The 27,260-nt window shown below is 42.3% G+C and overlaps 1 protein-coding gene across 5 annotated transcripts in view; it reads left to right on the forward strand.

Annotated features, from left to right (window-relative positions):
• The window catches only part of LOC103289977 (rab GTPase-activating protein 1-like), a 438,759-nt gene that overhangs the window by 88,752 nt on the left and 322,747 nt on the right, over window positions 1–27,260 (forward strand). For all 5 annotated transcript variants that reach the window (XM_054712112.1, XM_054712113.1, XM_054712115.1 and 2 more), the window contains 2 exons: window positions 2,280–2,446; window positions 4,240–4,381. In XM_054712112.1, coding sequence (XP_054568087.1) covers window positions 2,280–2,446; window positions 4,240–4,381 — 309 coding nt within the window. The remainder of the gene's footprint in view (window positions 1–2,279; window positions 2,447–4,239; window positions 4,382–27,260) is intronic.

Raw genomic sequence — 27,260 nt, forward strand, 5'->3', positions numbered from 1 at the left:
TTTTGCTCCTCCATTATCTGCTTTCAAACTAAAATTAATTACCTCATCAATTATAATCTTACACTAAATTCTTTACTGTCATTCAAACAATAATTTATATTGAGAAAATAATGGATTTTTTTTAAATCTTTGTCTTACGTTTCGTTTATACCCACAGTAGACTTTTGGGTATAAGAGCATTAGTGAATACTGATATGAAAGTATAATATATTAATGAAGAATATTAAAATGCTAATTACTCTCAAATTTCTTTAAAGAGTCTTTTCCAGTTCCATAAATTGCATGCATTTTATCACACAGCAAGCTATTTCATATTGAGGGCTAAAAAGGGAGAAAAAAAATAATGATTATATAAAATTTAGCTTTTCATATATTAAGAATAAATAATTTTTACACCCAGTTTTTTATTTCTGGAGATAAACTTGTAAATACCAGCATATTAACTTCTTTCTTATTATCATTCAGAAAGAAACCACAAAAATGATAAAAATAAGCCAGTTGATCATTTTGAAGAATAAAATATCCGAATTTCAAAAAATAAGTAAAGCAGTTTTTATCTGTTATATTAACACATAGTTCATTTTCATTTTGTATGTTAATACACATTGAATCCTCAAATAAAAGACAATATATTTTAAAAATTATGTTTTGTTAAAATAAACTTCATGTAATACTGAATTATAATAATCTTCTGATCCAAAAGATAATGTATCTTAAATTTAAAATTATTTCATATGTAAACCCAAATGTTGACCTGATTGCTAAAATTTTCATATGGTCTCCTTGATGTTATAAATTACTGAGGAGATTCATGAATTACAGTTTGATTTTTACAGAAGAAGTTGAGGCCCGGGGAGAGGAAATGTCTTGGATATTTTCACTATACCAAGTAGTGTATTATAGTCTATGTTTTGTGTTATTCTCTCTTACCCCTCTACATTATTCCCTTAGACTTTAAGGTCTTCTAGGTCAAGTACAATATCTAGAGAATCCTACTTTCTCTTGAATTGGCAGCAGGATGCGTGTAAGAATGAAATACAATATTTGAGTTTGATGATATTAATAGACCTATGGTTGATGAGTATAAATATTGTAAAATGTTTTTAAAAGCACAATTGAATGTTTCTTTTAGCGGGCTTGGACATTTGATCCTCCCTCTAACTCAGAACTAAAAGTGGTGGGCACAGTAAATTGGAAAAATATTTTTAAAGTAATGAAGAAATGACAAAATGGTATGGAATAACCAAGCCACAGACTCAAAAACCCAGTAGGGCAAATGAAATAAAGCGAAATTCGTATTTCAACCTATCATTATGAAATTGTAGAAAACCAGTAGCCAATGGCCTGGAAGATTCTAGATTCAAATTAAAGGAAGGCCGTGGCCACGTAAACATTTTAAATAGTAACTGAAATTTTGGCTGTAACACTATACTGTTGTTCTCAAAAAGGACTCAGATACATACAATATATATGAAAATCACAGTGATTTTCCTGAGGATCAATATATATTATGGACAATGAGGGAGGGAACTGACAGATATCCAGGGATTTCTCTTAAAGCATATAATGTTGAAGTATTCTTTTTAATAGCATCTTCCTATGCAAATTTAATATAGTGAAGGTAGAGCAGCTCTTCTGACTTGACGATCTTTCCCAAGCAACTAAACAAACGTGATTTCTAGTATCTCTTTTTATGAAATGAAAGAGCAAGCCTCTGTGGTTTTTCCAGAGGTTTTTCTGGGAAATCTGAAAGATAGTTTTTAAAAATATATATATTTTATTGATTTTTTACAGAGAGGAAGGGAGAGGGATAGAGAGTCAGAAACATCGATGAGGGAGAAACATCCATCAGCTGCCTCCTGCACACTCCCTATTGGGTATGTGCCCGCAACCAAGGTACATGCCCTTGACCGGAATCGAACCTGGGACCCTTCAGTCCACAGGGCAACGCTCTATCCACTGAGCCAAACCGGTCAGTACTGAAAGATAGTTTTAGTGTAAAAGACTTCCTAAAGATTTTATTTTATTTTTTTATAGTAAGACCTGATTTTGGGAAAAAATATTAAAGTTGTCAGAGAAGATTTGGACAGATGATTAAAATAGGATTCTGTGTGTTGAGAAATATATTTGGAATACTTGGTTACCTATTTAATCAAACTGACATGAAAACCTTTAAAATTAAACATAGAAGGTAATGTGATAGTAAGTGAGGAAACTGTTTTCTTAAATAATCAAGGAATAATAAAGCCAGCATAAAACACAGAAAATTTCTGCTGCAGATAAGCGAGTGTACATGACTGTGGCCGTGGATATGGTGGTCACGGAGGTGGTGGAGCCTGTCCGCTTTCTCCTGGAGACAGTAGTCCGTGTATACCCTGCAAACGAGCGATTCTGGTACTTCAGCAGGAAGACTTTCACGGAGACTTTCTTCATGAGGTTGAAACAGGTAGGACCTTTTTGTTCTCCTCATGAAATAACATATTTTTTCCTATCATTCTTTTTAAATGTCAAGATAGTTTCTTAAGTAGCTGTAATTAAATGATGTTTAGAGTCAACCAATAGAGTATTTGAAAAATACACATCTAGGTAATGTAAGTTAAAAAAAACAGCTAGTGTAATAATTATGTACTTTCCCCCCTAGAAACCTGTAATGTGCACCTGTGAAGCATCAATATACTTAATAGAAATATTGATTCTATATTTAAAACAACTTTTCTTCATTTTATATGTAATAATTAAAACCAAAAAGACAGGGCACAGAAATATTATACCTTTGTAAAGTTATAATGAATAAATATTCAAGTAATACCTGATTACTTTTCATAATTATTTCTATCTATAATATTATATGAATATGGGGGGCAAACATAGGTTTATAGTTGTAAGTATGCAAAACAGTTTATTCTTGTATTATTATTTATTAATTATTATTTTATTTCCATATGAACAACTGTAAACCTATGTTTGCCCCACCCTGTATATTGTTTGACTTATTAGTAAGGTTATAAAGTTATTTTAATATTAAATGAACAAAAGTAGGGTTTCCAAGACACTTCTAAATTAGACAGTGTTAGTAGGTAATACACATAATTTTTGTTTTATAGTGAAGGAAGAAGGTAACCATTGCCAGTCATTCATTCCACTGATATTTATTGAGTACCTATGTGTCAGGCACTGTATTATTTCTGATTGAAAACCAGCATAGTTCCTGTCTTTAAGGTGCATACTGTCCAGTAGACAGGATAGCCATTAAACAAATGAATATGATAAATGTGTAATTATCTGTGGTGAGTGAAGTGAAGGAAGAACAGTATATGAGAATCAAAACACAGGGAACTCAGGTTAAATTCTTTGTAGAAGTGAAAGGATCTAAGTTTGATGGGGGTTAACAAAGAGTAGGAGGAAAAGCTCTATTGGCAGAGAAAAAAAGATGTCCCTACACCTTCAGCTGGGAGAGAATTTAAAGATTCCCAGAGCTGAATGAGGCCAAAGTGGCTGGAATGTAGTGACACACTTAAGAGTGAGATAAGGTTAGAGGCAGTTTATCTTGGGTTTTGTAGGCCATGCTTGGTTAATTAATTGGCAGTCGCATTAGTTTTTCCTTCTTAAAAAAAACCCCATTTATAATGTAAACCATTTATAAGGTAGAAACTATTTACTTCCATGAATTAGTTGAGGGATGTTGTGATATCTCTTTACTTCAATGTGAGGTAGTGAGTCCTAAGAATCTAGCAACATTCACTTACCTGCCTGCCCTAGAATCTGTGGTGTCTCGGGTTTTTATGATAAAAAAGATTGAGTTCTTCCAAAATGGTCAGCAGATTTCATTGTATTGGTTAACACAATGCTATAAGAACCATACATTTAGAATACCATGTGAAGAACAAAGTACTTCCAAATTTTTTTCAAGCATGACATGCTGCTTTTCATTACAGCGCTTTTTAAAAAAATATTTTTTATTGATTTCAGAGAGGAAGGGAGAAGAAGAGAGAGAGAGAAACATCAATTATGATGAGAATCATTGATTGGCTGCCTTCTGCACACCCCCTACAGGGGATTGAGCCGGCAACCCAGGCATGTGTCCTTGACCAGAATCGAACGGGACCCTTCAGTCCGGAGGCCGATTATCCACTGAGCCAAACCGTCTAGGGCTCATTTCAGCGCTTTTTAATGGACCATTGAAACATAGTGTTTCCTTCACATTTCTCATATTGAAACACATGTTTATCTCTTTCTCAGACTGAGGGAAAAGGTCACACCAGTGCTGGAGATGCAATCTATGAGGTGGTGAGTCTACAGAGAGAGTCTGAGAAGGAGGAACCTGTCACTCCTACTAGTGGAGGGGGCCCAATGTCACCCCAGGAGGATGAAGCAGAAGAGGGTAAGAAGGGACACTTACTCAGTTCCTTTTCTTTATATAGCTGCTTTACTTAAAATCCTCAAAGATGTGGTGTGTGTGTGTCTCCTAGTCTCTGCCCTTCTCAGGCTAGATTCTGCTAGATGCAAAGAGAATTTGGTTCATTGGGTTTCTTGGTTGTATAGTCCCCATTGCCACTTATGCAACTGCTTAAATTTGACAGCCCCGCTTTGCTGTTTTACTTCCTATTTTATTTGAAGTAGTTTTGAAGTGTTTAATGAGAAGTTTCAAATTCTCTCAAGTGCTATTAGAATTTCAGTGAAATGTTATGTCCTACTTCTCATGAGGCATTATTCACTTCTGACTTTTTTGTTGTTGCTTTATATAACACTTACCACTCGCTTTTTTGAAATAGTGTGATATCTGCTCTGTTTTCTACCTGGATGCTGCTGAACCTCCAGCATGAGAGTCATCCTTATTTGGCTCTGTGCTCAGTAATCTTTTTATAGAACTAGAGCTTAATGACAGATCTTTACTTTAAGCCCTTATATTATCTGCAAATAGGGTAGGGTTTATTAAAAATAAATTTCTGAATTTATCTCATTTTGAAAAAAGCATCTTAAAATTCTCAGTCTTTCTATCTATGAAACCATTTCTTTCTTGGATTGCCATAAAAATAATAGTTATTTTTAGCTAATATTTATTGAGTGCTTATAAATGCTAGACATTATTCTAAGTGTTTCATTAAAAAACTTTATGAAGATATAATTTATGTACTATGGAATGTAACTGTTTATAGTGTATATAGTTCATTGAATTTTTACAAATGGTTTATAACCACCAGCAGAATCTATACTAATAAAAGGGTAATATGCTAATTAGACTGGATAGATCAGATGTCTTCTGGATGTCCTTCCAGACAAAGCCATGGTGGTGGGGGCCAAGGCAGAGGCAGTTAGGGGCAATCAGACAGGCAGGCAGAGCCATTAGGGGTGATTAGGCTGGCAGGGGAGAGCGGTTAGGGGCAATCAGGCCGGCAGGCAGAGATGGTTAGGGGCGATCAGGCCGGCAGGGGAGCAGTCAGAGGCATCAGACAGGCAGGCAGAGGCAGTTAGGGGCGATCAGGCAGGCAGGGGAGAGCAGTCAGACATCCCCCAAGGGGTCCCGGATTGGAGATGGTGCAGGCTGGGCTGAGGGACTCCCCCTCCCCCATGCAGTCATAATATAAAACATTTCCATCACACAAAAAGCTTCCCTCATACCATTTAGAGTCCATTCTTTCCCCTCACCTGTGATCCCTGACAACTGTGATCTGTTTTCTGTCACTATGTTTACCATTCCTACAATTTCATGTAGAAGAAATCATGGAGTACAGTCTTTTGTATATGGTATCTTTACATAGCATAGTACTTTTGAGATTTTTCTATGTTGTGTCAGTATTTGGTTCCTTTTTACTACTGAATAGTAACCTATTGTAAAGATATACCATGGTTTGTTTAACTATCTAGTCACCAGTTAATGACCACTGGGTTGTTTCTAGCTATTGGCTATTAGGAATAAAGCTGCTATAAATATTTGAGTACAAGTCTTTGGTGAATATATGCTTTTATTTGTTTTGGGTGAAAACCCAGGAATGGACTGCCTGGGTCTTACGGTAAGTGTATACTTAACTTTATACTAAACTGTATTTCAAAGTAACTGTACAATTTTCCATCTTTATCAACAACATATGAGTCAGTTGCTCCATATCAGCATTTGGCATTGATAGTTAAAAAAATTTTAGCCATTATGGTGGGTCCATAGTGGTATTTTGTGGTATTAGTTTGCATTTCCCTCACCACTAATGATGTTGTCCATCTTTCATAATATACTATAGGCCTGGTGCACGAAATTTGTGCATAGGTAGGGTCCCTAGGCCTGGCTGGCGATCAGGGCTGGCCAGGGCCTTCCTTCCCCTGGCTGCTGGCTGCCGGCCGGGGCCTTCCTTCAGTCCGTGCTGCCCCCTGGTGGTCAGCGCATGTCATAGTGAGCGGTTGAACTCCCGGTCAGTCAAACTCTTGAGGGGACAATTTGCATATTAGCCTTTTATTATATAGGATTTGCCACTTGTATATCTTTTTGGGCAAGAGTCTATTCAAATCTGTTATGCATTTTTAAATTTGGCTACTGGTATTTGTTTTTCTCTTGATTTTCAAGATCTCTATATGTATTGATAAATCTTTTATTAGATATGTTTTGCAAATATTTTCTCCCATTCTGTAGTTGGCCTTTTCATTTTCTGAACAATGTCTTTTGAAGAGCAAAAGTTTAATTTTTATGAAGTCTATAATTTGCAATATTTTCTTTTATGATTGTCTAGGATTTATTTAAATTTTTATGTATGGTTGGAGGGAGGTAGAGGTCAGAGTTCTATTGTTTTTGGCTTAAAAATTAAAAACATTTATTATCTCTTACAGTTTCTGTGGGTCAGGAATTAGGGCGTGGCTTGTCTGGGCAATTCTGGCTAAGAGTTTCTTATGAAGAGTTAGATATAGTCTGAGGTTGTAGTCATCTGAAGATTTCATTGGGTAGGGCTGAAAACTTGGAGAAACTTCCAAGGGCTCATGCACATAGCTGCCAAAATGATGCTGGTGGTTGGTAAGAAACTTCTCTTCCTCTCCACATATGCCTACCCATAGTGGCTGCTTGGATGTCTTCATGGTGTAATGGCTAGCTTCCCCTAGATAGCAATCCAAGAGACCAGCCAAGGTGGAAGCTGCAATGCCTTCAATGTCCTAGCCTTGGAGTCACACAATATCATTTCTCAGCATTCTATTGATCTCAGAGTTCAGCCCTTGCTTCCATGATGTGACTTCACTGTATTCTAAATAAGACTTCCAGGAACACAGTTGTGATCATCTTCATCCTAGCCAACATGAATAGGAAAGAATTCCAGGCCAGACAAAAAATTCTGGGCCCATTATTTTCTGCTAAACAAGAACCACAGGGGTGGTTGGGGAATGTAATTGAAACATGTGCTCAGGACAAAGAATAATAAACAGGTGTGACAAGCATCTACCAGCAAGTTATTTAAACACAATATTTCAGGCAATTTTTTGCAAAACTGCCATTTCCTTTAGAAATGAAAAATATATGGAACTAGAATTGGGAAAGACCAAAAATGATAGATGACAGGCACTTCTCAATGAGAATATGTTGTACAGCTTAGTATTACATAATTAAGCCTCTTATTCTAGTTTAGTAAAGACAGTTCTTTACTATTAATAACTTAAAGAAGGATAGCTAACATGGATTAAGTATTTGCTTTTTGAAATATAATGTATTAGATATTAAGTAGACCTACTTACATATTTTACTCACATTAGCTCTGAGATATAACTATTATCATCTTTATATTTCATGAGAAAGTAGATTAAAACTTTTTATTTTTTATTTTTATTTTATTGATTTTTTACAGAGAGGAAGGGAGAGGGATAGAGAGTTAGTAACATTGATGAGAAAGAAACATTGATCAGCTGCCTCCTGCACACCTCCTACTGGGGATGTGCCCGCAACTAAGGTACGTGCCCTTGACCGGAATAGAACCTGGGACCCTTTCAGTCCGCAGACCGACGCTCTATCCACTGAGCCAAACCGGTTTCGGCTAGATTAAAACTTTTAAAGTAAATCATTCGAGGTCATAGGGCAAAAAAGTATAATATAACTTGCAAAATCCAGGTATTCTTATTTAAACCACTGAATTGGTATAACTTCACTCCTAATGTTTAAAAGGTAGTATTTTTAGTATTCCCTTTACAGACTACATATTCTTGATCTTACATATTCTAAATCATGTTCTAGATCTGTCAAGAATTGAAGACTTTGAATAGAAAAATATATTATGAAAATATAACATGAGACCAAACAGTATTGTTTTATGTGAAAGCATTTTTGAAGAGTGATTTCAAGCAACGGGTAAACAAGTGCATTAAAAAATAACTTTAGGTCTAGTTTTTAAATGATGCCAGCTGGAAGCCACTTGTACTTCTTTTTTTAAAATTTAAATTCTTTATTGTTGAAAGTATTACGTATGTCTCCTTTTCCCCCCATTGACCTCTCCCCGCCCGCTCCCGCCCCCCAGCACAGGCCTTCACCCTGCTACTCTCTGTGTGCATTGGTTATGCTTACATGCATGCATATAAGTCCTTTGGTTGATCTCTTACCCCTCCCCTGCCTTCCCTCTGAGGCTTGACAGTTTGTTCGATGCTTCTATGTCTCTGGATCTATTTTTGTTCATCAGTTTTTGTTCTTTATATTCCACAAATGAGTGAGATCATGTGATATTTATCTTTCTCTTACTGGCTTATTTCACTTAGCATAATGCTCTCCAGATCAAATGGTAAGAGTTCTTTCTTTTTTATGCATAGTATTCCATTGTGTAGATGTACCACAGTTTTTTAATCCACTCATCTGCTGATGGGCACTTAGGCTGTTTCCAAATTTTAGCTATGGTGAATTGTGCTGCTATGAACATAGGGGTGCATATATTCTTTCTGTTGGTGTTTCTGATTTCTTGGGATATATTCCTAGAAGTGGGATTACTGGGTCAAATGGGCATTCTATTCATACTTCTTTAAAGGTCAGGTTATAGGAAATCTATTGGAAGCCTCTTCAAAAGAAGTATTTTAGACCTGGCAGGTGTAGCTAAGTGGTTAGTGTTGGCCCATGCACTGAAGTGTCTCTGGTTTGATTTCGATTCCCAGTCAAGGGAACATAATTGGGTTGCAGGTTCGCTCCCTGCCTCTGGTTGGGGCGTGTGCAGGAGGTTACCAGTCGATGTGTCTCTCACATTGATGTCTCTCTCCTCGCCCCACCTCATTGGAAAGGCCATCATTTGTAGTCTTAGCCGAGAGCTGAATTTGAATCAGGCTTCATTTTTGACATAGCCATTTTGACATTTTTTTGACATAGTTGTGTCAAAATAGCTACCTCTAAATGTAAGGAATGAGGGAAGAGAGGATAGATTTGAAAATATTCTGGAGGTAAAAATCAGTGAGGTTTATGGATTAATTGGATGTCCTGGGCTGCAGAGGAGAAGGGAGGAGAAAGAATCCAGGGTTATATCCAGGTTTCTAGCTTAAGTGCCAACCAATGAGATAGGGAATACAGGAAGAGGAAGGATGAATTTGTGGGGGAGGTAAGATTCATTCAGTTTTAGACACTGATGAGTTTGAACTCACTGTGGAATATGAAAGTGCAAATGATTTTTCAGTTGTTAGAAATAGCCTCAAATTGTGAGAGAAGGTTTTATAGCTGGAGGTAAATGTTTGAGAGTCATCAGCATGAAACAGTGAGAAATGCTGGAATTTCTTTGGGGGAAAATATGGGAGACGAGGGTTGAAAGTAGAGATTAAGAGATTATTAATATTTTAGGTGTAGGTTCAGGAAGAGAAAGTCCAGCTAAAGGAACTGGCCAAGAAATGATCAGAACAATATGAGGAGAACTAAGAGGGTAGTCATAGACAAGGAGTGGAAATTTGCAAGGAGTGAGTTAGTGATAGGCAGTGCTGTCCAATGGAACGCAGAGGTCCAACATGATAAGGACCAAATATTGCTGATTGGATTTGGTAATTTTGGGAGGTGAACTAACCCCATATGAGGGTGATTTTAATAAATTTGGAAAGGATTGAGGGACTGACTAGAGGCGAGGAAGGGTATAAACTGTTCTAACTATTCTTTTAAGAAAGTTGATGAGAAGAAGTGGAAAGAGGTTGGACTAAAACCACTGGGTTATATCTGACTAAGAAAGAGTGTTTTTAGGATATAAGAGATTTGAGTGTATCTGTAATTGGAAATGGAGAGGAGTTACCTTCCTAACACTTACTAGTAACCTTACAGTTAGTTCCCTGACATGCTTCTGTGTCTTTCCAAATGCTATTGCTCTGCTTAGAGGCTTTTTCCACTTACGTCCACCTGAGTAAGCTCTTCAACAAAGGCATGCTGGTAGCAGAAAGAAAATAGTAATTTTAGCACAGGCCTTTTTTTCTACTTAGAAATGTTTCAAAGTATTTTCTATGGCATTTTTAGAAGGTTTCTCAGTCAATTTACATGTACAGTGTATTTAATGCAGAATGGCTGAATGAGTAGCTTGGCAAATCCACTTACCAAAAAACCATGATAGAAGTTGATAAAATTGTCAAAAAACAGCCAGTTTAGGACTTGAGAAAGTGCCTAAAACTACAGGCACTATGTAAGAATAGTCTGGTGATTTAGCCCTGAGGCTGCTCCTATATTCTGCTCATTCCCACCACCAGCTGTTGTCACCATAGTTTTATTGGGGTGGGGCAAGCTGTGGAGAACAGTAGCTTTGTCTTCACTGCTGGAAGTGGTTCACTTGATTTGGAGCAAACATAGAAAACCCCATATTTCTGGAACGTTGTAGAAAACAGTAGTGATTTTTGCTGAAAAAGAATGGGAAGGCCCATAGCTGGCCAATAGCATGAGGTTGCTATTATGGTGGGGAAAAGCCAAAGATGGGCCAGGATTTTGGCCGGGAGATTTACAGTGTGAGTGGGCCTTCATAAGATCCAACATGTTGCTGGAGGTCTGGAAGGCTATGTACGAGTGCAATGCTGTGCACATACTTAGGAGAGACCAGAGAGGGCCTGACAGGTCACTCCTGTGCTGGATGAAAGGCCTTGCATGTGTGTGATGGAGGTGTGTTTCCAGAATTCTGTCTTCTGAGTAGTTTTGCTTCCTTCTTTTTTATTCTATAGAGAGAACCCATGTTCTAGGTGGAGAACATGGCTGAAGCCTATTAGTCTTCCTGTGTCAGCCAGTGGCAACTTCTCAGAGCCCAGAATCCGGCCTCTCTCTGGGCCTGTCATTTCTTGTGTTGGATTATTGCAGTGCCTCCTAACTGGTCTCCTGCTTGCCATCCTGTGCCTGTGTTCCACATAACAGCCAAATTTCATCCTTTTGAAATTTGTCAGATCACATTATTACTCTGCTTAAAACCCTCTGTTGGCCTCTCATTTCATTCAGCCAGACTTCTTTTATCATGGTTTACAAGGCCATATGCAGTCTTGCTCTCTGATTTGTTCCTTTCTGACCTCATTTCCTGCTTCTCTCTGCCTCACAAATTCCACATTTGTCATTTTGCCATTTTGCCGACAAACATAGGTTTCTGGGCTGTTGCTCTTACTGTTCCCTCGGCTGGAACTCTGGTTTTCCTAGATTGCCAACTTCTCTGCCCCCTTCTTTCTAATCTTTTCTCAGATGCTGCCTTCTCAAGGAGATCTTGATTGCTCAGTAAATAGTATGAATAATAATGAATGAACAAATAATCCTATATAATAAAAGGCTAATATGCAAATTGACCAAATGGCTATGACGCACACTGACCACTATGACGCTCAATGCAGGAGCTGCCTCCTGGTGGTCAGTGCGCTTACTGCTGGCGAGCGCAGCGGTGGTGGCTGGAGCCTCTCCCACCTCCGTGGCAGTCAGACATCCTCCGAGGGCTCCCGGACTGTGAGAGGGTGCAGGCCAGACTGAGGGACTCCCCCTCTCCCCGAGTGCACAAATTTTGTGCACCGGGCCTCTAGTAAATAAATGAAAAATACAATATATGTTATAACAAATATTATAATAATGAATATTTTTCCTTTTTTAATGCCTCAAAATAATTTAGTAGTGAGGAAGACTGAAAAAACACAGGTAACACTTCTGGAATTGAATTTAAAATTATGAAAAACATATATAAAATTTTCAATTTCTCCTTCTTATGTATGGTCTGAATAAAAGCAAGTCACCAGATTTCTCTAAAACTTTTTCACTTTTTTTCTTAGCAGTTTTTCACCACTTGAGATATCACCTTGTCTTTTGAAAATGTATTAGCCATTACCTATATTAAAACTACAAAAATCACAGAGTAGGAAGTAATAGTTCCTATTCTTTTATAGATCAGGCGTTTCATACATTTTCAATACACTTTATTATTAGTTCTGTAATTGACATTTCTGTCAACGCAAGCATCAAAAGTTAGAGCCGGAGGTGGCATAGAAATGTTTTACTGCTGGGGTGATTGGAATATTCTTTTATTTAATTATTTTCAACAATTTGCCTGTCAAAGCAAAAATGGAAGTTCAAGTCACTCTAAATTGTCTTGCCTTAGCTTGTAATTTAACTAAAAAGGGATACATTTAAAAGAACTAAAATTGCTCTTAATTTTGGGGGAAAGATATAAAATAAAATGGATTAAGGTATCTTTGCATATTTTTCAAATGCTGTTCAGAAAAATCAGGTGTGTTAAAGAGTACTAATTTGAATGCAAGGAATTTTAGCAGAAAGTTAATTTCATCAATGCACCATTATAGGGATTATTTTTAAATTACCTTGTCAGCCTCATATACTCCCACATGTTCTGAATGGCTCCTGCTTTTGAAACTTGAGGCACACTGGTGTTGCTTCATCTGAATTTCAAACTGGCTTTCTGTTGGTTGACCTGAGACTGGTACAGTAAGTCCTCATTTAATGTCATTGATAGGTTTTGTGACTTCAAGCGAAACGATGTATAATGAAACCAATTTACCATGGGCTAGTTGCTATAAAGGAGAGTTGAGTTCCTATGGCATCTCATCAACATTATAACAAAATGATGTTGAGCGATAAGACTATGTTATTCGAGGACCTGCTGTATTTAGTTACTTGTAACATGGATAGTAAGTTACGAGAAGGCAACAGATGGGGAGTACAGTATGACCTCCTTTAGGATACATGCTTAATTGTAAAATACCAGATTCACAGTAATAATAGGTAAGCTTTACTCTTGGTTGTACCTTTTATGTTTAGTATATTCTAAACATAAAAGTATATTTAGTACCTTTTATGTTTAGCATTTTTTTGTTTTTTTATTTGGTTTGGCTATGCTATTTAAAAAAAACAAAGATTTTTTTCTTGGTTTTTGAAATGATCTTAATTAGAACATCTCAAGTTTCATGAGTTGATTTTGTTTTTCATAGAAAATATGTTTGAAAGGAAATATGAGAAGTAGCAAGAAAAAAAGAGAAGCATGCTAGAGTTAGTGTTTCCTCAGATAAGTTTCGTGATAGACATCCATCTTTATCATTTAGTATTTAAGTGTGCCTAAACAATTTGGTAATTTGCAGGCTACGACTGTACTCTTGGTTGTTTTGACAACTCCCAAATGTGTACTCAATTCATAAATGGATGATCCAATATAAAAAGTACATCTTACTATCATAAATATAGTTTTTATATTGTTATATAAGCTTTTTCAGGGAGGATTGATTTTCAATGTTAATATGATGTAGAATTTTTGGTAAGAAAATCAACCTTGACAATTTTATCCAAAAGTTTAAAAAATATAAATATATTACATAAAGTTTAAGTTTTAACTTTATAGTAAATACTAGAGGCCCAGTGCATGATTGAATCATGCACGTGTAGGGTCCCCTACACGCTTTCGCTTTTCGCAGTGGAGCTGGGTGCCTGTCTGCTGGTGCATCAGGCCTTTCAGAAGCCTCCGGCTTGGCTCGAGGTGCTGGAGCAGACAGGCACCCAGCTCCCCCACTTTTGATGGTCCGCGGCCGCTGAGGGGGGCTACCCTGCTGTTGAGAGCTGCTGAGGGGGGCTGCCACGGACACCTGGCTACCCTGCCGTTGAGAGGCGCAGCTGGGTGTCCGCGGCAGGCCCCCTCAGCGGCCGAGGATCTGCCCCTCTCAACAGCAGGGTAGCCCCCCTCAGTGGCAGCGTATCCGTGCCTCTCAATGGCCGGATAGGCCACCCCGAGTCCCGCCCCCAGCCTCCCGCCGCCCAATCGTGGGCATAGCGGAGTGATGGTAATTTACATGTTACTCTATTATTAGATAGGATAAGATTATGAATATAGTAAATATGAGTTGTAAATTTTATATTGTATGCATTTAGAAAAGCGTTAAGTGTTAATTTTAAAATGCTTCTATGTGGTTATTAAGCTTTTATAGGTTTTTTTTTTTTTAAATAAATCTTTATTGTTCAGATTATTACATTGTTTCTCCTTTTTTCCCCCCATATCTCCCCATCACCCGGTTCCCTCCCCCCCGTTGTCCTTATCCATAGGTGTATGAGTTTTGTCCAGTCTCTTCCCATACCCCCCACACAGACACCCCTTTCCCCCTGAGAATTATCAATCCACTCCCATTCTATGCCTCTGATTCTATTATGTTCACCAGTTTATTCTGTTCCTCAGATTTTTAATTCACTTGATTTTTAGAATCACTTGTTGATAGATATTTGTTGTTCATAATTTTTATCTTTACTTTTTTCTTCTTTTTCCTCTTTTTAAAGAATACCTTTCAGCATTTCATATAATACTGGTTTGGTGGTGATGAACTCCTTTAGCTTTTTCTTATCTGTGAAGCTCTTTATCTGCCCTTCAATTCTGAATGATAACTTTGCTGGGTAGAGTAGTCTTGGTTGTAGGTTCTTGCTATTCATCACTTTGAATATTTCTTGCCATTCCCGTCTGGCCTGCATAGTTTCTGTTGAGAAATCAGCTGACAGTCGTATGGGTGCTCCTTTGTAGGTAACTAACTGTTTTTCTCTTGCTGCTTGTAAGATTCTCTCTTTGTCTTTTGCCCTTGGCATTTTAATTATGATGTGTCTTGGTGTGGTCCTCTTTGGATTCCTCTTGTTTGGAGTTCTGTGCGCTTCCTGAACTTGTAAGTCCATTTCTTTCACCAGGTGGGGGAAGTTTTCTGTCATTATTTCTTCAAATAGGTTTTAAGTATCTTGCTCTCTCTCTTCTGGCACCCCAAAAATTCGGATATTGGTACGCTTAAAGCCATCCCGGAGGCTCCTTATGCTGTCCTCACACTTTTGGATTCTTCTTTCTTTCCGCCTCTCTGGTTGGGTGTTTTTTTCTTCCTCATATTCCAGCTCTTTGGTTTGACTCTTCGGGTGCGGTGGTCTACTCTGTATATTCTTTATTTCAGACAGTATATGCATAATTTCTGACTGGTCCTTTTCCATTTTTTTGGTATTCTCATTAAGGTCCTTGAAGGTCTCTTCAAGTTTCTCAGCGGTTTTTAGAAGATTCTTGAGTAACCTTATAAATATGGTTCTGAACACTGTGTCGTCCATTAGTTTGCTTTCATCTATTTCTCCTACTTGTGACATACTTCGATGTCTCCACATTTTGGCTGCCTCCCTGTGTTGATGGAGTGGCTTTGTGTGGTCGGTGACCTATAGGGTCCGGTAGCTCAGCTTCCCCAATCACCCTAGGTGGTCGCTCTTGGTACTCCCCTTTGTGGGCTGAGTGGAAAGTCTTGGTGTAGTTAAAAGCCCTGATTGCTATTGGTACACTGGGAGGAATTGACCTCCGGTCCAATTGGCTGTGAGGGCCTGCTGTGTCTATAATGGAAGAATTGCTGTGCTGGAGACACAGTAGGGCTTTGGTGCTCACTGAGTCTGCCTCTTGAATGTGTCCCTTATGAGAGTGGTTGAAATCTGGTGTTGTCCACACCGACAGAAAAGTCACTCTCACTCTCCAACCGGCCGAGAGTCCCTCCCATAGGCGTCTGGGTCCCCCGCGTGTCCCCAGAAACTGGAGTTCAGAGTGGTTGGGATTGTTGGTAACACTGGCGGGAATTGATCTCCAAGCCAGTTGGCTGTGAAGATCAGCAGTGTCTCCGCTGGGAGAGCTTCAGTGCTCAGCTTGGATGGGGCGGAGTCTCAGGGTGGCGCAGACAAGCTTTGGTTTCCCTCCGCGCCGCCCGAAGAAGGGCAGTTTCTCCGTGCCCGAATTAATGGCTGCGTGCCTCTGAGAGAAGGCAGCTTTCCAGCCTCTCCCGCTGCCTAACAGACCAGTTTCTCCCCGACCGCAGCTGGATTTCAGTGCAGTCGGGCGGCCCTGCTTTTCTCCCAAACGAGAAAGGGAGGGTGTCTGCTGCCCTCCCTCTCCGCGCTACGAGCAAGCCTGCCTTGTATTCAGCCACCCGCCCTTTCCGCGCTCACGGATCTCCGCACCTCCACAGCTCCTGAGGCTCAGCGTCCCCCTCTCTGTTTTTCTCTAGTTGTAGGTTTTCCACTCTGCCAGCTTTCCGGTGGTTCTGGACGGTGTGCGCTCTGTTTTCCAGTTGTAGTTTCAAAATTGTTGTGGTAGGCAACAGTTAGGTGTTTACCTTATGTTGCCATCTTGGTTTCTCGGTTTGGTTGTTTTTGGTGTTCTTTTATTATTATTATTATTATTATTTTATTTTGGTGTTTTGTTTTTATGCTAGTGTCAAATTTGGTTTATTTAGTTCTTTGTAGATATACTATTTATATTTTCTGAAACATTAATGTAAAGATTCTTTATCAAGAATTACCGTGACCGGTTTGGCTCAGTGGATAGAGCGTTAGCCTGTGGACTAAAAGGTCCCAGGTTTGATTCCGGTCAAGGGTATGTACCTTGGTTGTGGGCACATCCCTAGTAGGAGATGTGCAGGAGGCAGCTGATCAATGTTTCTAACTCTCTATCTCTCTCCCTTCCTCTCTGTAAAAAATCAATAAAATATATATAAAAAAAGAATTAAGGGATCATCTTTCCCTTTATATATTTTTTTCTAATTTGTTAAAAATATTCATTTCAGAAGTTAGAAAATTAATTTTGAATTAACCAGTACCCCATAGAAAGTTACCCCTAGTTCTTTCTTAATTAGTGCTATTTTCATGTCATTCCAGTATGCACGCAGCTGTCCTTGCTCATCTTTCTAACTTCAGTATGATTAAATGCCTCACATTTCCCAACCCCCAAATTCTCCTGATTGCCAGCTAATGTGATGCTTCTTTGCCAGGCTTCATGCTTCAAACTTCTTGAAAAATGGAGATTAAGATTAGTGTGTAATTTATCTTAGAGACATTGTTACAAGGCTGCCTTTGTAATTTCCCTATCAACACAGGCTGAATAGGTAAGGATATTAGAAGATAAGAAGGAGGTTGAATTAAGTAAAATATGTTATGCAAAATCTTGGATTAGCCCTGAGGCTGGTGCTACCTCAAGTTTGGGTGAAAGCTCATGTTTCTCATCAATATTCAGAGTTTACAATTTATACCAAGTTGTTTTTTATTTGAAATTCTTGAAGTTTTACTGAAATGGAATTTCCTCACTATTCAGTAAAATCCCATTCTCCTAACTTAATTTAATCCATAGAATAATTGGGAATCAAGGGGAAAAATCTTTGGTATCTAAAGTTTTAAGATAATACAAAATTTCATTCCTTCATTTCTTTTTTAAGGGAAATAATTATCTCATGACCTGATGATTTTTTGTTTTGTCTTATTGAAATATATTTCAAATGTATAGAAATCTTACATATTTACATACAAAGCTGACATCTATATATATAAAAGCCTAAGTGATCGGACAACCAGACGACTGGACGACTGGCTGGTAGCTATGATGCGCACTGACCACCAGGGGGCAGATGTTCAACACAGGAGCTGCCCCCTGGTGGTCAGTGTACTCCCACAGCGGGAGTGCCGCTCAGCTGACAGATGGGCACCAGATGCCAGGCTGATGGCTGGTGAGCACAGCTGCAGTGGTGCGAGCCTGTCCCCGGACACTCCCCCTGCATGCCTCAGTGCCGGCAGTGGCAGGCACAGTGGGGCCGAGATGAGTGGCAGAGGCGCAGTGCCCAGCCCAGGCTTGGGCTCCTTCCTGGCCACTGCCACTTCCCGTACTACTTCATGTTGTGCAGGATCAATGCAGATAGTGGGCTGGAGTCCGACGAGCTGGTGGGTAAGGCTGGGCTGCGGTGGCATTGATCCCCGCAGGCCATTGATCCCCGCAGGCCAGGCTGAGGGACAAATTCGTGCACCGGGCCTCAAATCTATCTATATATATAAAGAGGTAATATGCTAATTGATCCATAATGGTGTCCCAGTCATGCATGACTGGAGCTGGTGGGCAGGGATGGGGACAGGGACTTCCCCAGCGCTAATGTCATGCTGTCTAGGAGGCGAAGGCCACTCCCGACGGAGGCATGCGCTGGCAGGAGCTGGTGGGTGCGGATGGGGGCGGGGACTTCTGCCCCCAGCGGAGGCGTGTGCAGGCCTGCCCAGTGCTAACATCACGCTGCCTGCATGTGTATCTGCTCAGCGCTGAGGTGAAGCTGCCTGCCTGTGTTCCTGACCTGGGACATGGCGCTGCCTGCATACATCCCCGCCCAGCGCTGAGTTGAAGCTGCCTTTCAGACTATAACTCCAGCCAGCGAAGATCAAACTGTACACCCCAAATGCTTTTTCTTTTTCTTTTTCATTTTTTTTCCCCAAATGCTTTTTCTTGGATGGTCCAGGTGGTAGTGGAAAAACATATCTTTATAAAGTTTTAATACATTATATTAGAGGTCGTGGTGGTACTGTTTTACCCACAGCGTCTACAGGAATTGCTGCAAATTTACTTCTTGGTGGAAGAACCGTTCATTCCCAATATAAATTACCAATTCCATTAAATTAAACTTCAATTTCTTGACTCGATATGAAGAGTGAAGTTGCTAAAACCACTGAAAAGGCCAAACTTCTCATTATTGATGAATGCACCATGGCATCCAGTCATGCTATAAACGCCATAGGCAGATTACTAAGAAAAATTATGAATTTGGATGTTGCATTTGGTGGGAATGTTCTCCTTCTCCGAGGGAATTTTCGACAATGTCTCAGTATTGTAGCGCATGTATGAGATCAGCCATAGTGCAGACGAGTTTAAAGTACTGTAATGTTTGGGGATGTTTCAGAAAGTTGTCTCTTAAAACAAATATGAGATCAGAGGATTCTGCTTATAGTGAATGGTTAGTAAAACTTGGAGATGGCAAACTTGATAGCAGTTTTCATTTAGGAATGGATATTATTGAAATCCCCTGTGGAATGATTTGTAATGGATCTATTATTGAAGCTACCTTTGGAAATAGTATATCTATAGATAATATTAAAAATATATCTAAACATGCAATTCTTTGTCCAAAAAATGAGCACATTCAAAAATTAAATGAAGAAATTTTGGATATACTTGGTGGAGATTTTCACACATATTTGAGTGATGATTCCATTGATTCAACAGATGATGCTGAAAAGGAAAATTTTCCCATCAAATTTCTTAACAGTATTACTCCTTCGGGAATGCCGTGTCATAAATTAAAATTGAAAGTGGGCGCAATCATCATGCTACTGAGAAATCTTAATAGTAAATGGGGTCTTTGTAATGGTACTAGATTTATTATCAAAAGATTACGACTTAACATTATCAAAGCTGAAGTATTAACAGGATCTGTAGAGGGAGAGGTTGTTCTGATTCCAAGAATTGATTTGTCCCCATCTGACACTGGCCTCCCATTTAAATTAATTCGACGACAGTTTCCCGTGATGCCAGTATTTGCGATGACTATTAATAAATCACAAGGACAAACTCTAGACAGAGTAGGAATATTCCTACCTGAACTCGTTTTCGGACATGGTCAGTTATATGTTGCTTTCTCTTGAGTTAAAAGAGCATATGATGTTACAGTTAAAGTTGTAAATAATTCATTAAAAGGGAAATTAGTCAAGCACTCTGAAAGTGTTTTCACTCTTAATGTGGTATACAGGGAGATATTAGAATAAGTTTAATCACTTTATCAGTCATTGTTTGCATCACTGTTGTTTTTATATCATGTTTTTGTTGTTTTCATATGATGTTTTTGTTGTTTTTATATCATGTCTTTGTTATATCATTTTGTTATTGTTTATTTATTAATACATTTATATATTATTTTCATATACATTTTACTAATTTCCTTTCATCTCTGACACTTCTATTATAGAGAAAGGGCAAATAGCAATATTAAAATATTTCCTCTAGTTAATTCTCTTTTAATGTGCACGAATTTTGTGCACCGGGCCACTAGAATATATATAAAAGACTAAGTGACCGAATGACCAAATGACCGAATGACCAAACGACTGGTTGCTATGACGCGCACTGACCACCAGGGGGCAGACGCTCAACATAGGAGCTGCCCCCTGGTGGTCAGTGCGCTCCCACAGCCAACCTCCCCTTGGCCAGTCAACCTCCCACGGTCCCTTCTCCCTCTCCTCCCCCAGCCAACTTCCCATGGCCCCTTCCCCTGGCCAGCCAACTCCTGCAGCCCCTTCCCCCTGCCAGCCAGCCCCCATCGGCCCTGATCGCTGGCCAGGCCGAGGGACCCCACTCGTGCATGAATTCGTGCACTGGACCTCTAGTATTATAAATAAAGTTATACAGGGACCCTTTTTTGAAGATTGGAAGGCTTAATTTGATTTTATAAATGTCTTTGTTGATAGTAGGGCTGACCTTTAAATGATGGATAAGTAACCTTTTTACTTGAAGGGTTAATGCAACTGTCTAAATGCCACACATTTTTTATATAGAATCAACTTGATTTTATTTATCTCTCTATTAACGTTTTTATGTGTAACTATATTTTACTAAGTGGTTTAGTAAAGCATGTGTTTGAAAAGGTTGTCTAGATCCATTATGCTAAGAAGATAAAACTTTATTAACAATGACATATCAATAGTATTTTAAAGAGTAGCCTAATAAAAGGAAGAGATTGATTGGAAACAGACTGGAGTTCTTAAAATAATTATTGTTGTTGACAAATGATGAACAGAATGTAATAAACATCAAGGGGATTTTTCTTTGAGATAAACTTATAATAATAATGTTCTGGTTTTCCCTAGAAAATATTGTTGATAGGTTTGTCATTTCAGTTTTTCCAAGTACACAAATCAACTAAAATGTTTTTTGACTGAGAAAATCATTTATTTAATCAAATCTTTGGGACATTTAAATAAATTAACAGAACTATTGAAAAACTGTCTGTAAAGCCAGTTACAGATTTATGATTTGGGTAGATAAGCAGCTTTGTATTACTTAGAGAAAAAACACACAAAAAATATGGAGTCTACTTTCTCTTAATGTTTAAAAATGTAAATAAATATAAAATGGACCCCCACTACCCATGAACTCTAATTCTCAGGAGAAATATGTATCCATTTCTAAAAGGAACATTGTGTATATCCTGTTTGGCAACTTGCTTTTTTCATTAAACAATTTACTGTGTACACTACATTAAATGATTTCTCACTCTTTTTAATTGCATATACTGCTAGTACTCTTTGGCATGAATATAGCTTAATTAACGTTTCCATTTCTCCTTTGAGGGTTTTAAGAGCAATTTCCATTTTTCTTTCTTGCTATTGCAAATATTGTAAAGAATAGGCTTCCTTGTGCATATACTCCGATGCACACACACGGATGTCTAGATTGATCTCCTGAGCTGTGCCCGATCTGGTTGTTGATGGGATGACTTAATTGCTCTCTAGAAAGACTGCAAATGTATGCCTGCCTAGCACCCTCTCTCCTTTGTGCCTTCACAAACAGCAGATATTATCAGTGTTTTAAATCTTTACCACTCTGATTAGGGACAAGTAGTGTCTCATTTTATTTTCATTTCCCTGATTACAAAGTGAGGTTGAGCATTTTTTATATGTTTGTTAGGTAGTAAATTTTAATTTTAATTTTTAAGTGCCTATATGACTGTTAAATCTCATTTACACTGCTCTTCCTTTCAGAGATTTAATATTTCATAATACCTACAGTTAAATTCTAAACATCTCATTAGGTTTGTACATCTGCCTGCATGTTAGTCTAAAGGGGCATCAGGAAAACAGTGAGCATTGCTTTCGCAATAGTGTGGGGGAGGAATCATGAAAAACCCCTCCTCCTTTCCACTCATACCCACACGTTCTGGATTTTTATCTGTTAGGAGGTGTATAATGTTTTTGGATCTCAGCATACCATGGATAGACAGATCAAAACTCCTAGGAAACCAGAAATAACCCTTATTTGAGGGGAGGGAATTTACCTTCCCTTAGGATTCTCTCCCCTCCTCCCAGAAGTTCACCGGTCCCTTCTCTGTCACACTGTGGTCACTCAGGCCTGCTTTCTCTTTGACCAGGACCTACTTTTCTTGGCGTGATGGTCATAAATCGAATCACATGTACTTATGCTAGATTAAGACATCTTAATCATGCTTCATCTGACTGAAGAAATGTAAATATTCCAGACACTGACCTCTAGTGAAATCTGGAGACCCTCCACTTTGTCAGTGGTGTTAAGGTTTAGAAGGTGCCTAGAAGCATACAGACCTTGGAATTTATTTTTGTGATAGTCCTTGGAGACTGCTGCTGTGACGTGTTAATAGTAATAATCGGGGTTAACTTTTATTGAACATTTACGTGTCTGGGACTATCATCAACATTTTGTAGCTGTTCTCTGTGTTGGGAAGTGCGCCCTCTGGACTTTATTCCCATAGGCACAGGTAGGTGGTCTGCGAAGTTCAGAACCCTTGTGTCTAGGAGCACTTGCATGCTGACCCCCTAACCCACTTCCGCTGCCAACTTAGTGATTAGGATTCATACTAAACGATGGTAGTGACCACTGTGCTGGTCATGTACACATTCTGGTGGTGGTGATACCGCTGCATATTTTCTTTTTCTTCCTGTCTTTTTTTCAGTATGAGAAACAGAGTTTATTCTTGTTTTATTAGAATTAACCAAGTACAAAGCAGGCATATTTTTTTTTCTGAGAAACTAAGTCCCTAAGCTAATAACCACCGCTGCATATTTTCAGTGAATCTTTGTTTTTTTTTTTTTTTGTTGTTTTTTTTTTTAAATTTCTTTATTGATTAAGGTGTCACATATTTGTCCTCATCCCCCCATTCCCATCCCACCCCTCTCCCCACGCATGCCACAATCCCCTGTTGAACTTAACCGTTGGATAGGCTTATATGCATGCATACAGGACCTTTGGTTGAACTCTCCCCCTCCCTCCACCCTCCCCCTACCCTCCCCTATCCTCCCTCTGAGGCCCGATAGTCCGATCGATGCCTCTTTGCTTCTGGTTCTGTTCTTGTTCCTCAGTCTATGTTGTTCATCATTTCCTCTAGATGAGCGAGATCAAATGTCACTAGATATATACTAATAAGAACTGAATGTGAGACGAGCAATAATATTTATGCTGACAGGCAAATGAATCAATCTGTAGCGAGCTTCCCCCTGGACCAACAGTTCTTTTGAGACCCAATTTCGATGTCCAGTAGTTCCTTATGTGTACATGTCAGCACTGACCCCTCAGCTCTGGATGGTGGACAAATGGTGGTAATGGAGGTCCGACTCCCTCTGGTTTGGTCTCGGCCGAACCCAGGGGCACGGCGTCACCTGGACTAAGGGGCACGTGGCCTCACCCATACCCAAGGGGCGCGTGGTCTCACCCGGGCCTGGGACCCAGCCTCACCCGGATGGATCCAGGGGCGCACGGCCTCACCCGGACCCAGGATCTGGCTTCACCCGTACCCAGGGACGCTTGGCCTCTCCCAGACCCAGGGGCACGTGGCCTCACCCGGGCTTAGTTGCACAAGGCCTCACCTGGATCCAGGGACACATGGTCTCTCCCGGACCCAGGGACGCTTGGCCTCTCCCAGACCCAGGGCCACTTGGGCTCACCCGGGCCTAGGTGCACGAGGCCTCATCCGGATCCAGGGACGCATGGTCTCACCCGGACCCAGGGACGCTTGGTCTCTCCCAGACCCAGGGGCACGTGGCCTCACCCGGGCCTAGGTTCACGAGGCCTCACCCGGATCCAGGGACACATGGTCTCACCCAGACCCAGGAATGTTTGGCCACTCCCAGACCCAGGGCCACTTGGGCTCACCCGGGCCTAGGTGCACGAGGCCTCATCCGGATCCAGGGACACATGGTCTCACCCAGACCCAGGGACGCTTGGCCTCTCCCAGACCCAGGGCCACTTGGGCTCACCCGGGCCTAGGTGCACGAGGCCTCACCCGGATCCAGGGACACATGGTCTCACCCGGACCCAGGGACGCTTGGCCTCTCCCCAACCCAGGGCCACTTGGGCTCACCCGGGCCTAGGTGCACGAGGCCTCATCCGGATCCAGGGACGCATGGTCTCACCCGGACCCCGGGACGCTTGGCCTCTCCCAGACCCAGGGCCACTTGGGCTCACCCGGGCCTAGGTGCACGAGGCCTCATCCGGATCCAGGGACGCATGGTCTCACCCGGACCCAGGGACGCTTGGCCTCTCCCAGACCCAGGGCCACTTGGGCTCACCCGGGCCTAGGTGCACGAGGCCTCACCCGGATCCAGGGACACATGGTCTCACCCGGACCCAGGGACGCTTGGCCTATCCCCGACCCAGGGCCACTTGGGCTCACCCGGGCCTAGGTGCACGAGTCCTCATCTGGATCCAGGGACTCATGGTCTCACCCGGACCCAGGGATGCTTGGCCTCTCCCAGACCCAGGGCCACTTGGGCTCACCCGGGCCTAGGTGCACGAGGCCTCACCCGGATCCTGGGACACATGGTCTCACGCGGACCCAGGGATGCTTGGCCTCTCCCAGACCCAGGGCCACTTGGGCTCACCCGGGCCTAGGTGCACGAGGCCTCACCCGGATCCAGGGACACATGGTCTCACCCGGACCCAGGGACGCTTGGCCTCTCCCAGACCCAGGGCCACTTGGGCTCACCCGGGCCTAGGTGCACGAGGCCTCACCCGGATCCAGGGACACATGGTCTCACCCGGACCCAGGGACGCTTGGCCTCTCCCAGACCCAGGGCCACTTGGGCTCACCCGGGCCTAGGTGCACGAGGCCTCATCCGGATCCAGGGACGCATGGTCTCGCCCGGACCCAGGGACGCTTGGCCTCTCCCAGACCCAGGGGCACGCGGCCTCACCCGGGCCTGGGTGCCCGAGGCCTCACCCGGATCCAGGGACACATGGTCTCACCCGGACCCAGGGACGCTTGGCCTCTCCCAGACCCAGGGCCACTTGGGCTCACCCGGGCCTAGGTGCACGCGGCCTCACCCGGATCCAGGGACACATGGTCTCGCCTGGACCCAGGGGTGTGTGGGCTCTCCCAGACCCAGGGGCGCTTGGCCTCGGCCGGGCACGGGATCCAGCGTCATCCGGGTCCAGGGGCACTTGGCCTTACCCGGACCCGGAGTCCGGCCTCACCTGGACCCAGGGGCATGTGGCCTCAGCTAGACCCAGGGACGTGAGGCCTCACTTATACCCAGAGGCGTGTGACCACACCCGAGCCCAGAGGTGCGCAACCCCGCCCGCACCTGGGTCTCAGCGGGGCCCCGTCTTCCCGATCCCAATTCCTGCCGGTCAATCCCCCATCAGCAATTCCCCTGGCCATCCTTCCGGAGCTCCAGTATGGCTGCTGCAGAACTCGTCGGGCGGCGGCTCGGCGAAGCTCCGGTGCACCCGGTGCATGGCGGTGGGCCAGTCTGGCGTCGCTGCGTCGGCCCTTGGGTCTGCATCGGTGGCCGGTCGCCGAGCATGCGCACCTGGCCGCTTCCGGGGCGTTGAGATTCTTGACGGACTCAGAGGTCAGCAAGCGCGGAGTCTTCCACCCCATGTCTCATAGGGGCTCGTCTGTCCGTGCTTGGCTGCCAGTGGAGCCGTCCCCTCAGCCGGAGACCGCCGGGGGAACTGCGCCGAGCACGTTCCAGGCCGCTGTTGTATCGCCTGAGACATAGTTCTTTTGTGTCGCCTGAGCTGTAGTTCTTAAAGTGTGGTCTTTGGGTCACCGGCATCAGCATCATTCCACATACCCCTCTTTTATTCTAGTTGTAGAGCATCTACTCAGCCAGCCCTATGGTGGTCTTGGATGGTGTCTGCTCTGCTCTCTTGTCGTAGTCTCAAAGTTGTTGTGGTAGGCAACAATCAGGCTTCCGCCCTATGCCTCCATCTTGGTCCTCCTTTGTATAGTTAAGTCTTGATTGTTGTTGGTGTCACTGGGGGGGCTCTCTTTGTCTATAAAGGAAGAGTTGCTGTGCAGGAGACACGTTTATGGGCCGGGTCTTGGTGCAGCAAAGCTTTGGCGCTCACTGAATATTCCCGTTGAATGTGTCCCTTATGCACGTGGTTGAAATCTGGTGTCATCTCCCACAGACCACTAGATGCCCTCATTTCTGGGTCTCCAATGGGGTGTAGATCAGCTACTGCCTTAGGCACTCAGCAAGGATTACAGCAAAAACTGTAGTTTCTTCCTCCTGTCTGAGTGGCCCTGGAGCAGTCCAACTAGAACAGCAGATCATCTGGTCCGCCGCCAGAGGGCAGGCCACCCACAAGCATAAGCCGTTGCTTGGGGCGCAGGTGTGCCTGCAAGACTTGCGGGGCAGGTCTTCAAAACGTGCGGGGCGGGTCCCAGGGCGGGGCGGGGTCTCAGGGCGCCAACAGGCCATGGTGCGGCGAGCCTCGATGGCTGTGAGTCTGCCTTCCATGTATCTAAGTCCCCTCGTTCCGCACTCCAGCGCAGCAAACACTGATTGCTGGGCGCACCTCTGCAAGAGTCCCGCCTCTCCCCGCAGGCATCTGGGTCTCCCGGGGTTCGCCAGAAGATGGGTTTCAGGGTGATGGAGAGCTAATCTCCCTTAGGTTTGGAACAAAAGCCCCTTTCCCCCGCCACCAGCCAGACCCACGCACCTCCACACCTCATCCCCTCCGATTTCGCTGGGTGCGAGGCAACAGAACAGCCTTTAACCTCCGCCGCCATCTTTTTCAAACTTCTCAATTTGTACTTCTTAATCCCTTCATTTCAGTCAACTCTACTGAAGTCTAGCGCCGCCGGGAGGTGCACGGAAAGGGCGCCCGGGCCTCCGTCCGGTGCGCGGTACGCGCGTCCCGCGGAACCAGGCGCGCGAGGGCCGCGCGGCTGGGAGGGGCGCTGGGCGGCTGCCGAGCTCCAGGCACCGCCATCGCCGTGTTCCGGACGTCGCCGCCGCGGCGTCCCCCCAATTTATACTTCTTAATCCCTTGAATTCAGTCAACTCTACTGAA

Source organism: Eptesicus fuscus, chromosome 22 (genome assembly GCF_027574615.1).
Source record: "Eptesicus fuscus isolate TK198812 chromosome 22, DD_ASM_mEF_20220401, whole genome shotgun sequence".
NCBI lineage: Eukaryota > Metazoa > Chordata > Mammalia > Chiroptera > Vespertilionidae > Eptesicus > Eptesicus fuscus.